The sequence below is a fragment of the Anolis carolinensis genome, chromosome 1, assembly GCF_035594765.1.
Source record: "Anolis carolinensis isolate JA03-04 chromosome 1, rAnoCar3.1.pri, whole genome shotgun sequence".
NCBI classification, from domain to species: Eukaryota; Metazoa; Chordata; class Lepidosauria; order Squamata; family Dactyloidae; genus Anolis; species Anolis carolinensis.
The window spans coordinates 101,687,635-101,702,726 of record NC_085841.1 but is presented as its reverse complement, the minus strand read 5'-3'; the positions used below and the strand labels follow the sequence as shown (position 1 = coordinate 101,702,726).

The 15,092-nt window shown below is 37.7% G+C and overlaps 1 protein-coding gene across 1 annotated transcript in view; it reads right to left on the bottom strand.

Annotated features, from left to right (window-relative positions):
• Positions 1-15,092, bottom strand: part of sec63 (SEC63 homolog, protein translocation regulator) — a 45,326-nt gene that overhangs the window by 4,209 nt on the left and 26,025 nt on the right. Inside the window, exons 10-18 of the mRNA XM_003215613.4 lie at positions 14,921-15,053; positions 12,681-12,773; positions 12,052-12,206; positions 10,919-11,066; positions 9,339-9,421; positions 7,432-7,491; positions 6,429-6,602; positions 5,449-5,604; positions 4,229-4,330 (exon numbers count right to left, since the gene is read on the bottom strand). Of these exons, the coding sequence (XP_003215661.1) occupies positions 4,229-4,330; positions 5,449-5,604; positions 6,429-6,602; positions 7,432-7,491; positions 9,339-9,421; positions 10,919-11,066; positions 12,052-12,206; positions 12,681-12,773; positions 14,921-15,053 (1,104 nt within the window). The remainder of the gene's footprint in view (positions 1-4,228; positions 4,331-5,448; positions 5,605-6,428; positions 6,603-7,431; positions 7,492-9,338; positions 9,422-10,918; positions 11,067-12,051; positions 12,207-12,680; positions 12,774-14,920; positions 15,054-15,092) is intronic.

The window sequence follows — 15,092 nt, the reverse complement described above, 5'->3', positions numbered from 1 at the left end:
GAAGACATCTCATGAGCCATCCAGTCCAACCCCCTGCCAAGAAGCAGGAAATCACATTCAAAGCACCCCCGGCAGATAGCCACCCAGCCTCTGCTTAAAAGCCTCCAAAGGAGGAATCTCCACCACACACCAGGGCAGAGAGTTCCACTGCCGAACAGCTCTCACAGTTAGGAAGTTCTTCCTAATGTTCAGATGGAATCTCCTTTCCTGTAGTTTAAAGCTATTGTTCCGCATCCTAGTCTCCAGGGCAGCAGAAAACAAGCTTTCTCCCTCCTCCATATGACTTCCTCTCACATATTTATACATGGCTATCATGTCTCCTCTTAGCCTTCTCTTCTGCAGGCTAAACATGCCCAGCTCTTTAAGCCACTTCTCATAGGGCTTGTTCTCCAGACCCTTGATCATTTTAGTCACCCTCCTCTGAACACATTCCAGCTTTCAACATCTCCCTTCAACTGCAGTGCCCAGAATTGGACACAGTATTCCAGGTGTGGTCTGACCAAGGCAGAATAGAGGAGGAGCATGACTTCCCTGGATCTAGACACAATACTCCTATTGATGCAGGCCAAAATCCCATTGGCTTTTTTAGCTGCCGCATCACATTGTTGCCTCATGTTTAACTTGTTGTCCACGAGGACCCCAAGGTCTTTTTCACACGTACTGCTGTCAAGCCAGGCATCCCCCATTCCTTATGGGCTAGCTCTCGCATCCATAGGTTACTATGGGGAATACCATTGCTTTAATTATGTGGACCTTCGTTGCCAGTGTGATGTCTCTGCTCTTCACTATTTTATTGAGGTTGACCATTGCTCTCCTGCCAAGAAATAAATGTCTTCTGATTTCCTGGCTATAGTCTGCATCTGCAGTGATCTTCACTCCTCAAAATGTGAAGTCTGTTGCTGCCTCCACGTTTTCTCCTTCTATTTGCCAGTTATCAATCAGTCTGGTTGCCATAATCTTGGTTTTCTTGATGTTTAACTGCAACCCAGCTTTTGCACTTTCTTCTTTCACCTTGATGATAAGGCACTTCAGCTCCTCCTCACTTTCAGCCAATTAGAGTGGTATCATTTGCATATCTGAGGTTGTTAATGTTTCTTCCAGCAATTTTAACTCCAGCCTTGAATTCGTCAAGCCCCACGCATCGCATGATGTGTTCTGTGTATAAGTTGAATAGGGAGGGTGAAAGTATACAGCCTTGCCGTACTCCTTTCCCAATCTTGAACTAGTCTGTTGTTCCGTAGTCTGTTCTTACTGTTGTAACTTGGTTGTTATACAGATTTCTCAGGAGACAAGACAAGGTGACTTGGTATCTCCATACCACCAAGAACTTGCCACAATTTATTATGATCCACAGAGTCAAAAACTTTATAATAGTCAATAAAACAGAAATAGATATTTTTCTGAAACTCCCTAGCTTCCTCCAGTATCCAGCGGATATTGGCAATTTGGTCTCTCGTTCCTCTGCCTTTTCTAAACCCAGCTTGTACATCTGGCAACTCTTGCTCCATGTATTGCTGGAGTCTGCCTTGCAGGATCTTGAGCATTACCTTACTGGCATGTGAAATAAGTGCCACTGTACAAAAGTTTGAGCATTCTTTAGCGTTTCCCTTTTTTGGTATGGGGATATAAATTTATTTTTTCCAGTCTTATGGCCATTCTTGTGTTTTCCATATTTGCTGACATATGGCATGCATCACCTTGACAGCATCATCTTTCAAGATTTTAAACAACTCAGCTGGCTCACAACATAAAAGGCAAATATTCAATGCCATAAAAATACAGTAATACATTAAACAAATTCAGATAGACAATACAACACATTCAACAATCATACAAATCACATGAGAAACAATAACAAGTTAAAACAATATCAATAAAAACAAAGGTTAAAAGCCATGTCCATACTGAATTTCATAAGGCCAGGTCTTTAAACATTTGTATCCCCGTATGCCTGGGTACATAGGAAAGTTTTTATTTGCTTCCTAAAGGAGGATAGCGATGGGGCATTCTGATTTCTTTTGGGAGGCAGTTCCAGAAGCAGGGGAGGGGGGATGGCAGAGAAGGCCCACTCTCGCATTCCCATCAACTGGGTTTGTGACAGAGATGGGACTGTGAGGAGGGCCTCCCCTGATGAGCGCAATGTCCGGGCAGGTTCATATTAGGAGATGCAGTTGGCCAGGTAGTCTGGGCTCAAACCGTTTAGGGCTTTAAAGGTAACAACCAGCACTTTAAATTTCGCCCCGTAGCAGACTAGAAGCCAGTGGAGCTGCCGTAGCATGGGAGTTGTTCTCTCGCATAGAGCACGTTGCAGTAATCCAGCTGAGATGCAACGAAGGCATATACTACCATGGCCAGATCTGGCATCTCAAGGTACAGGTGCAGCTGGCGCACAACTTTTAAATGTGCAAAGGCACTCCTGGCCACCGCCAATACCTGAGCCTCTAGGGACAGCAATGAATCCAGGATCACCTCCAAGCTGTGTACCTGTATCTTCAGGGAGAGTATAACTCCATCCAGCACAGATTGTATCCCTATACCCTGATCTGCCTTCCGACTGACCAGGAGCACCTCTGTCTTGTCAGGATTTAATTTCAATATGCTCGCCCTCATCCAGTTCATTACTGATGGCAGACGTCAATTCAGGACCAGAATAGCTTTTGGTGGAAAGGAGTAATAGAGTTGGGTGTCATCTAAATAGATATAGCATCGAACTCCAAAAATTCCAGTTGATCTCTCTTAAAGGTTTCATGTAAATGTTGAACAGCATGGGTGATAGAATAGATCCCTGAGAGACTCCACAGACCAGTAGCCAAGGGCTCAAACAGGACAACAGCTAGCTCTCTTCGTAGATCATCTACCAAGATAATCAATGCCGTTTCAGTTCCGTAACCAGGCCTGAAACCAGACTGAAATGGATCCAGATTAATCGGTTTCTTCCAAGAAACTCTGAAACGGAGTAGGTACCCATTCTAGCTCCTGAATTCAGACAAAGCAAAGCATATGGTCCCTATATTTGACACCTCTTCATAAAAAAGTGTAAATTTCTCTGCTAAAAAATTGTTCTGCATTGCTGGAATCTAAATAACTGGGTTAAGATGACACAACACTGTCTAATGGGCAATATTCATTTCAAAACAGATGAAGAATAAATGTAGGCACACTGAAGAACCAATATGTGTAATGAGCTGAATATAAGGGCAATGTACAATTCTTAAATTGACTTCAAGAAACTATTTGTTTAATAGTTTAACAAAGAAGATGCTCTAGGCTGCATTAGCACTTAAGATGAAACACGAAATGCACAAACAGGGTGTTAATGGACATTGCTTCTTCACTCCCGTTCTGTTTCAATCTTTGGTTTAGTAGCAAACATGCTTGAAATCAGAGCATGGGATTATAGTTAAATGTACCCAAACAAGCCAAGATCAAAAGTTAACTTCAAATCAAAGCTTATGAATTTCTAGCTTATTTGGATGTCATAAGCCCTATAACTTGAGTCCAGATGTTGCACAAAGCTCTCCTCTTCCTGCTTGATTTAATTTATCATATAAAGGGAGGCACAAAGTGGGAATAAATAATACTCTATGATACCTGTTACTATGCATGAACAGCCACTGCTGAACAAAACCTGGCTCAACGTTCTATAAGGAAAGCAAAATGGAAGATCTATAAGATGCCCTCTCCAAAACTGACAGATCTTAGGGACTGCAACAGATGGAGGAACTGAAAGCTTTGCTTAAATGAACTGGGAGGACATGGCTATGCATAAAATTAGCCAATTAATTACAGCTCCAGATATTATAACAGTATACAATAGGGTTTCTCGAACTCTAGGATTACAGGAGAGATTACCCTGTAGATATTATTTTTGATTAGGAATTTCTTGAGCCCTAAAGGAATTTTCAATAAAAATAATTATTTTTCTGTACACTTTGTTTCTATCTTAGCAATACAAACGTCAGACATGTATATATGAAAATATACAAATTAGGAAATGGGCACTACTAATCCAAGGGCTCCTCCATAGTAAAAAGGCCAAAAAGACTAGTGTAAAGCCTTGAGCTCTACTTACCATTGTTTAGAATTATTAAGGGAATTGATGTTTCAAAGAAGACAGAAAAATGTCTGGGTTTTTTTTAAATGCTTGTAACATTTTAAAAAATAACACTGATTATTAAAACTGTATTTGGAGCTTATCAAAGTGAAAGCTACTTAGTAGTTTGCTTACCTCAGGAAAATAGAGACTGTAAACAGGATGAGTTATTTTTGATTTGGTTTCCAAGAGAGCACGTTCTTTTCTCTGTATACTCTGTTGTAATTCCTGCCACTCCTTACAAAGACACAAAATAAATCAAGAGAGTTAGCATTTATGTGTCATTTTAGAAACTGACTTCCAAAGATGATAGAAAATAGAAAAGCAAAAGACACTCAGATGTTAATGTCAAATATGGAAGGATTATGCCTCATTTTGAAAGAAATTATTCTGTTTATCAACAGATCCCCTGTATTTTAAAACAGCACAATGTAGTTTGATTGCATGTACCATAAAATCTTTTTCACTCTAACATAACATAAACATTTTAAATAAACAAATTTCTCTGCTTTAGCCAAAAATAACCAGGTTTGTTGTACTGCCTTTTTACCAATGTTATTTTACTCAATTCATCCAAATTGTGGTGTCACTTTATCGCAAGCAGCTTAGGACAAGGACCTGTTTCATACACCTGTATTGGGACCCAGACTTCACTTCTACTTTTAAGAAGCAAATGCTGGGAAATTTGTATGAACTTTATGTAGAACTCCCTATATAAAATTTCATCTTCTTTATTGGGAGTTACAGTGTGTTCTAATCACTACTGTAACTTCCAATATAGATTTTATGTAAGAAGTTCTACAGAATTCAATTCCTTAAAAAGGTAAAGGTTTTCCCTGACATTAAGTCCAGTCATGTCTGACTCTGGGGGTTGGTGCTCATCTCCATTTCTAAGCCGAAGAGCTTAGAAGTTGTCCGTAGACACCTCCAAGGTCATGTGGCCAGCATGACTGCATGGAGCGCCGTTACCTTCCCGCTGGAGCGGTACCTATTGATCTACTCACATTGACATGTTTTCGAACTGCTAGGTTGGCAGAAGCTGGAGCTAACAGCGGCCGCTCACATCGCTCCCGGGGTTTGAACCTGGGACCTTTCGGTCTGCAAGTTCAGCAGCTCAGTGCTTTAACACACTTCGCCACTGGGGTTCCTTATCAACAAGTAATTGTGGAATTTTTCCGCTATCACTTCTCAAACTCTGTTCACAAAAAAAATTACTTTGCTCAATTTGTGTATTCTGGGAAATCTGTGTAAGTTAAACAAAAGTTTCACGAAACAAACAAGTAGACCAGCAGACCAACATATTATTTCTCCAGCCCCACAGCAATAGCATCCCAGAAAGAAAGAGCAAGGCTTACAGCTTCATCATCCTTGCTTTGTTTCTCATCTTGTTCTCTGTCAGAGTCTCTATCGCTTCCATCATCTTTTTCACTTAAAGAGTCCCTATTCGTATCATCTTCATCTGATTCACTTCCTTTATCAGAAACTTCCTCTTCATCTTCTTTCATGACTTCCTATACAAATAAAATGGTAATAATAATAATGGTTTTATTCTTCTAGGTTTCAGACAATGACATTACTCAAAAATTCCAAACACTGGAAATTAAACTGGATGTGCAGTTAGGTACCTTGCACTGGATACTGCCAGGATAGAGGGTGCTGCCTGCCCTTTCTGGTAAGCATGCCATAGGTTCGCCACCACTGCTATATACTGTCTCTCATATGATTTATGTTACAGAATCTCTTATCGTTTATTTTTGCTACTCAATAAAATAACACTATGCTATTAAATGATAATGTATCTAAAACAAAAAAAAGCTCTGGGCTGTGTTCAATTGCATCTTTTCACTAACAGAATGGACATCATTGAGGGGTGCAACCCCCCCCCCCCCATTTGAAAGTTCAGGGATCATCTAGAGCCAATTAGTGAACTTATGAGAGATGTGTAAGGGATAAAAAAAGCTTACACAACAAGTAAAAGGGCTTTAAAAGTAATACTGTAAGGCAAATTAGGAGAAAATTCTTGCTTTCACTACAGTACAAGGACATTTTTGAGCCAATCACTGATAACTTCCTCCCTAGAAGTTCCAGTTGTCTAACCTTCAATATTAAAGGCTGCCTAGAAGGTATGTGTGCATAATGTGGGAAATTTACCCACCCATAATAAGACTGATTGTCAGATGATATTTAAATATTACAGCTAATAATTTGCAGGCCATTATACTTATGTTTTATTTCTATCATATTTTCCAAGGATTTTAACTGGGGTTTTCTGTCAAGGTTTTGACTGAAAAATTTTATTGCAACTCCCAAAAACGCTGTTCCTATTGATACCTACACTCCCAGCAACCCCATTTGCCTGCTTTTGCTTCTGCTGCTTTGTTTGTGGCAGAGGGGGTACAGGTGTGGCTTTCTTTTTGACAATTTTTTTCTTCTTCGATTTAGAAGTTTTCTTTGTTCCTTTAGCCTTTTGTTGCCATCCTTTGTTCTTCAATTTATTAGTGTCACCTTGCTGCAAAAATTAGAAAGATAGGTTGTAAGTTACTTTTTTACTCCTCAAATTACAAGGCAGCAAGGGCATGTCAGCTGAGTCATTCCTAAAATGTTCAGAAAACTAATTTTGCAACTTCTGCTCTTTCCTACTCAAGCTATTACCCAGGGAGAGACTTTAAAAAGTCTTGTTGAGGCTATCCTGAGACCTAATCATATAAAAACTACTTTTAACACTAAATTAGCCGCTTTCTTAGTAAGTGGCAAGGCACAATTAAGTCTTTATCAACCAACTGATCTGAGAACAGCTGCTTCTTTGGAAACTAGCTAATACCTGCAACTGACCAGCTGGCTAAGAGGAAAGCCAAGGTATTCAAAGAGAAAAAGGCATTCATTACTGAGACAAGCTTCCCTTCCAAAGTATCATTTATTTAGTAGCATTTATGTATCATTTAATACGTTATTGTTATTATAATTAAGAATTTATAATAAAAGAACAAGAAAGCCTGAATATCAAATACATTCACATCACAGAAGAACAGAACAGATAGACCAAATAGTATATGTAAAATAATTAATTAATAAATCAAAGACAAAAAAGAAATCATTGTAGTCTTTAAAAAAAGAACCATAACAACCTTTGAAATGTTAGGTAAGTTTAACACTGACAACGTTTCGTTTTCTGAGACTCCTCACACTGCTCTGGTAGCAGCAGGGTTTAAAAATAATTGAATTTGCACAAGTGGGGGGAAAGTATTGCCTTGTACAGCTAGCTCTCCTTATGACAGATTTAACATAAGGGTTTTACAGAGTTACAACACAATTAATGAAATATTTATTTTTTAACTTACGGCATCTTCTGCAGGTTGCTCTTCAGCCGAACAGGTTGATTGTTCTTTTTCAAACACTTCCTGAATGAAGAAGCAAGATCAGTTAATATACATAAAAGAATGCTTATTGAGTAAAGTTGCAGTTCACATTTTTGTTTACTTTTGCACCACAATAAAAACATTTCCCAACTTTGCTAGGCTTGAATAACTTGTGTACATGAGGCGATAAAACACCAATTCATTATCATCTCATTATCACATTACAACACAACAAATTTGGAAAAGTCAGAGGGGATGGTGATAAATATTTAACAGCAAAGCACTGCATATATTCGGAATGATTACACTGGCCAATACACATTTTGGTGCCTTGAATGTTAGCCCTGTTTTTTGGTACACAGTATTTGACTTGCTGATTCCAAAAATGACACCAGTTTCCCCCTATCAGTTTTAGTTTTTGAGATACAGAACATATAGCATATACCAGTTGCATTTGCTTGCCCATAAAGAATAATGATAATCATATCGAAGAAACTAGAGCTGATGTGGTCTATCCATTGCAATTTTCTGAATCAGCTCAAACAATTAGCCCCAGCAACAGGCCTATAAAACAAAACACCAAGAAATTTGTTGGGCTGTGCTATTGTTCACACCTCTATGTTTGGAGTTATTAACAGAGAATGATTTTCATCTGGGAACCAGTCTTGTTATGGGTGGGTAGATATCATACTTTCTGGGCTATTTTACTAGAAAGTCAAGATCAGGTGCAAAATAATGGCTTAGAACAAACACATCAAAGGAAAGAACGATCTGAGCTCATTTGCTTACATCAAGAATGTTATTTCTTCTGATAAGAAAACTGGCCAAACTATATCAAATGTGTATTATCCACAGGTACTACTTGAGTTCTGAATCACTGAGGATTGAGAAATGAATGTCTGAGAAGATTCACTGAGTGCAAAAAGTTATGAAAGGGTCCACCCTGGTGTTGTATCTCCAACAGCCCTTCAAACATTCAGTCATTGCACTTCTTAGCTGATAAAAGTACTATCAGAATGTGTAAATTACTCAGCATATTTTTAAGTGCAAACAGAATCAATGTCTCGGGATTAACCACAGGTTCATTGTAATTGGGGTGTGCTAGCTGAGTGCTGAGATGGTTGAATATAAGTTTGTAGTAACCTGATGACTGTTTTGATTAGGGTTGGTGTATGAAGAGTGAGAGTTTGTACATATTGTAAATACTGTTTTAGTATTTGCAATTTTGTACTATTACTGCAACTTGAGAAAGAAAAGCCTTCCGGTTGGAATGAACAGCTTTGTGTCCCCATGTTGTTTTTGTCCCTGAGGAGACGACTTCACTGCAAGAAGGTATTTTGCTCCCTAAGAGGAGTGAAGAGTCCCTTTTGCTGTACATCAGGGAATTTTATGCTGTTTTGAATCCCTGACACTACATCTGTACTCTAAGCTTAAGCTATTTTGAAGGCTTTTAAGGGAAAGAGCAGTTAGCATAGAAAGATTTTAAATAAAAAATATAGAAGTACAATTAAATCTTTACTTGCTAACTACATTAAACACAGAGACATTCTAAAACACCCCTGAATAAACTTCTGAGGATGCTTGCCACAGATGTAGGCGAAACGTCAGGAGAGAATGCTACTGGAACATGGCCTGAAACATCACAGCAACCCATTCTAAAACAACATGTTTGAAAATCATTCAGACTGCAATCCTACACTTTCCTGGGTCACAGAATGAATCAAAAATCCCACTCCAAAATTACTGACAACACTCTCAACCTCAGAGGAGAGATCCAAGCCCTACCAACCATCAATTCCTTTCCAAGGTCAGAATTTCTAACCGCATAAAGGGGCAATTAGACATCAGCAGTGGATCTAAGAATAATATGCACAAATAAGAATACTCACTGCCATTGTTTGTCTTGTCAAGGTGACCAAAACTGTGACAAGTGATCCTACTGTGATGTTATTGCTATCTTCATCATCCAAAACTGAAAGTTAAGAAGGACAGGGGAAGGAGAGAGAGAAAGGTATACATCAATGTATATTCGCTCTTTTTTGTGAACATATTTTTCTAAACTAAAAAGAATCTACCTAAACTTGTTTAACATCTTTTAAAAGTCAGGTTATCTTTTGTTACATTAAGCCTTCACCTACCGTGTTTCCCCGAAAATAAGACAGTGTCTTATATTAATTTTTGCTCCCAAAGATGCTCTAGGTCTTATTTTCAGGGGATGTCTTATTTTTCCATGAAGAAGAATTCACATTTATTGTTGAACAAAAAAATGAACATTTATTATATACTCTACAGTAGTTGTCATCACATACCAGCATAACCAGACAAACTGTGAATCCTATCAAGAATTTCTTGTTACTACCATTATTTCCATGTACAGCTGGTATGTACATTTACCAATCCTGCATGCTCTGGTCTTCTGTTTGGCAGGCGCTGGACATGCTTCCAAACAAAAACTTTGCTAGGTCTTACTTTCGGGGGAGGCCTTATATTTAGCAATTCAGCAAAACTTCTACTAGGTCTTATTTTCGGGGAAACAGGGTATATTTTTGAATAATAATTTCACAATGTAAGAAAACTTTAAAAAGAACTTAAGAGCACAGTGCAAACAATCACAGATAAAAAATAGGGGAGGAAGGGATACCTACGAAGGACTTCATTCCTTTAAGCAAATTTCTATAGGCATAATACAATCCAGATGTAGTATATATAGTAGTTAGCCCTCCATGTCCATAGATTATGTTTCCACAGATGCAACCACCCAGTTTGAAAATACTTTTTAAAAATCCAAAAAAATTATAAATTTTGATTTTGCTTATTTTATATAAGGGGCCCCTGGTGGCACAGTGTATTAAAACACTGAACTGCTGAACTTGCGGACCAAAAGGTCCCAGGTTCAAATCCCGGGAGCGGCATGAGCGCCCGCTGTTAGCCCCAGCTCCTGCCAACCGAGCAGTTCGAAAACATGCAAATGTGAATAGATCAATAGGTACCGCTCTGGCGGGAAGGTAATAGCACTCCATGCAGCCATGCCGGCCACATGACCTTGGAGGTGTCTATGAACAATGCTAGATCTTCGGCTTAGAAATAGAGATGAGCACCAACCCCCAGAGTCGGTCACGACTGGACTTAACATCAGGGGAAACTTTTACCTTTATTTATTACACTATTGTATATAATGGGACTTGAGATCCATGGATTCTGGTATCCAATGGATCTCAAACCGCAGTGGATATCAAGGGCACAGTGGGCTCTTGAACCATTTCCCAGAGTTACTTGAAGCATGCTATTATTAAAACTACATATTCCAGAGAAAACAAATAGGCTGACTGGCTGATGCTAACGTTTCACTAATTAACCTAAACTCTCAATATGAGAAAAAAGACTGTTAATCCATAAAAATGAATTTGTTATAGATATATTATCAAAAACATGAGTGTTTATCAAATAAATGAAGCTCCGCATGACTTACCCTGGGGTTTTATATCCATTGTGATGTGTGGGAAGCTACCGAGGACAGCCATAACCTCTTCATATTTTTCATCTTCAAGGAAGTGCAGTAAATTATGACGATCTGATGCCTTTAAACTCACCAAATCTTGAATACTTTTGATCTTGTACTATGTTTAAAAAAGGAGATACTTTTATTTTGGAAAGCAACATTTTCTAATAACCAGTATCACAGATTTTGTATCTTTTTAAAAAAAAAACCCACTTGTGAAACTGTGAGTTTTACTCCAAACCATGTTTTACAAAAAGGATAATCAATTATTCTCATTTGTTTTAAAACATTAAATTTGACATTAATTTTTTTTTAAACAAGGAACAAGTTCCCACAAAGGATCAAGAAAACATGTGGGTAACAAGATTCCCCTCGGGGAGATAGGGCAAAATATAAATAAAGTTATTTACTATTTTTTCTTTATCCTTAAACAATGGGAAAAGTCAAAATATATTTATAATACACCTGACTAGAGCATTGCCCTGCTCATCTTCTTGAAAAAAATTTCTCGTCATTCTGTTCTACTCCTCACCATTAACAGTGAGTTACACCAAAGATTGTAATGAGAACACGTGACTGGGTGCTCTTCGAAGGAAAGTTATAAATAGCAGGTGCTTCCCTTTTAAAAGCTTGTTTCTAATATTTCAAAAAGAAAGAAACTGGACCAAACAGGGCCAAAAGCCTTTACACAGAACAAGGGAAAGGTTGCAGCAGTTACGGCTTCCATTCCTCATGCGCCCACCCACAGCATGAAGGCACTATTTCACAAGCACAGCAGCAGCAAGCTCTTCTCACAAATCAATGCCAGTTATAAGGAAAGTAAAACCACAGGATCAACAGGAAATACAAATTCTGCTACAAATCCAACTCTGGCAACACTGTTGCAGTCTGGCACTCATTTATCTACAATCATTACATGTGCAGAGGTAATGAGAGTGTGCTAACTACTACTGCCAGGTTGTAGTAAAGAGAAAAGTAGCAACCACTGAACTCATATACCTGTACTTACTCTCACACTTTCGGAAATAGGATCTCAGAAAACTGTAAACTGCGGCATGAATAAGTTACTTTTAAGGTGGCACACAATTCTCCCCGTGTTATACCTTTTTATGATTAGAAACCCTTCTGAGATTATCCTCTTCAATATGTGGGAGTTGCAGGAGTGGAGATTTAAACTGCTGAAGTCCTTGGACAATCATCTGTGAAAGTTTCATGCAGTTCTCCAGAGAACCCAAGGATGGAGCACGGAACTCCCTTTCTGAGGGAATGGAAGAAAAAAATGGGGCCGATTTAATTCTCAGTATACATTTGCAATAGGCAATAGGATAATAAAAACCTTTGATAGGGAACTTTAAAGTGCTCTGTACTTTAGTGAAGTCAGAAAGTACAGTTATAAAAATATTTATAAAATATGTCTCTACATCTTATATTTCGCTTCCTGTCAAACTATATTAACTGCCATTTTAACTGATTGTTTTATATTCATAATATTTAGAAAATAAATCAACACAAGGCTTCTTTTTGTTTTACAAAGTATCTGAAATGGGGGGTTAATACTATAAAATCTGGAAATGAGTGCAAGATTTTCTTATATAATATGGCTACTATGACAAAAGTTGTTTTTCTAAGAAGTTGTCTTCCATTGCTAATAACGAACTCTGAGGTCAGAACTCTAAAAATGTTGTAAACAAATAATTTTATTAGTTTGACATGCAAAAAATTTAGTTCCTACCTTCACGGCTACGTGCCATGATTATTAACTGGCAAATTACATTAACCATTTCTTGAAGCAAAGCAGGGCACTTTTTCAGGACAAACTGCTGATCTGGAAGACACGAAATACTGAACATCCAGTTTATGATAAATGATAACCTCATTTTTTACTGCACTACTGTTACTCAAAATTTTCCATATGGTTCATAGGTGTTTCATTCAATAACCCACACATAGACTCATGCTCACATAGTGCAATTTCTCTCTAAACCCTTTCAAAGGTGCTACAGAAAATCCTCCAGCTTCTTGGATTTACAATGGAATGAACAAGAAATGTCTGGAATCTATGACAATGTAAAATACTTAAGATGGACAAATTGATTAAACTGATGCAGAAGTATCTCCCTAACTTCAAGAGATTGGGGATTTATTAATATGATTTGGGGGGTTGACTAATTGTGGGATTTATGAGCTAGTAATATATCACTGAATGCAGATGTGTGATTACGTAATATTTCTTAAAGGGAATAGACTAGTCAGAACTAAAAAACCATAAGACAGAGTGAGATGTCTGTAGATTAATAGGTTAGTTTTTACATTTGTTTGTTAGTTTTGGTTTTGTATGTACATTTTGTTATTGGTTTGACTTAGTAGTTGTTAGTTGTTGCAGGTTGGTGAAAAATATTAAGAAAAATATTTGTTTTGTGTGTTTGATGTAATTTGTTTCTTTGCATATGTCCTTGTTTGTATGATGGCATGTTTGTCTCATTGAATAAAATTAGTATTTGAAAAAGAAAGAAAATCTTCTAACTATCCAGGGCAAATTTTGGTAAATTCAAGGTACAGTAGAGTCTCACTTATCCAACATAAACGGGCTGGCAGAACGTTGGATAAGTGAATATGTTGGATAACAAGGAGAGATTTAAGAAAAAGCCTATTAAACATCAAAATAGGTTATGATTTTACAAATTAAGCACCAAAACATCATGTTATACAACAAATTTGACAGAAAAAGTAGTTCAATACTCGGTAAGGCTATGTAGTAATTACTGTATTTATGAATTTAGCAACAAAACATCACGATGTATTGAAAACATTGACTACAGAAATGCGTTGGATAATCCGGAACGTTGGATAAGTGAGTGTTGGATAAGTGAGACTCTACTGAAATCTGCAACAGGGAGATGGTATATCTATTGCATATGCATACTCCTTCTCCAATCACAATGGTCCTCAAGCCCTGATCTGAAACAAGGTCCAAGCTATGCCGGCAGGAACAGGAATAGGGTTTTAATAATAATAACAATAATAACAACTTTATTTATATCCTGCCCGAAGGGACTCAGGTGGCTTACAAAGGCACTCCAAGGTGTAGCATATAACATAAAACAGTACATAAATTTAAAACAGTATCACATAAAATTATAACAACCACTATTAGAGTATTAAGATCAGAGTGAATGTTAAAGTCCAAAATAATTGATCTTTGTGAGCTCTAATGTACATGGCTAAAATGCAAAATGTACAATGTTGCACTGAAGGAAAATGTTTTGAGGACAATAGGGAGCATAGTCACTACTAGCAGTAATACCAGAGGTAAGGAAACATCCCCTGCTCCCTTTTTCTTCTTAAGGAAGATTTCAAAACAGAGGGTATATTTTCTCAACATTTATTTAACACCCCCGGCCACCAACAATAAAGTAAATAAGAAGCAGAGAGAAGGAACCATACCTCTTGAGTTTACAATTAGGTATCTAGTGTATTCAAATTATGTAGTTCAAGAAAAGCTTAATCTGAATCACTGTATATGGTTGTAAGTATAAGCCTATGTGTACACTGCCATTATGAGTAAGTAGAGGGTACAGAAACCAGTGGCTTTTTTTTCTTCTTCTTTTAAAAAATTAAACTTATAGCGGTATGTGCTATTCCTGGTAAAATCTCACAAGGTCAAATAGTCTGCTACTAACCCACAAAGAAAAAGATACACAGCACTAACTGCATAGTTTCCAGAGCTGGGTGAGGCACAGTCCATTGCACAAATGAAATATACATGAGGCAAAAATATTTAACTTGTATCAATTTCAAAACTGTACCTGTGGTAGCAAGGGATTTTAAACCCATTGTGAATCTTCACAAATGTGGTATGCATATCATCAGTAGGACAAAGAATACAACTTAAATATAAAAAGTCTTACTAGACAAAATCCACTTCAAGATATAATTCCACCCCTAATCATTCAACTTTCTAAAGCAAGGTACCTTGTTCAAGTGTTTCAGGAATTTTCATTCTGGCAAGATTGGCCAATAAGAGCACTCTGGCTTTCAAGCTGTATGGACAAGTAAGCGGAGGTTCGTTTTTCTTTAAATTAATGCCACCTATTTCTCTGATGAGCTAAAATGAGGAAGAGAGGGAGAAAAGAGTAAGGAACGG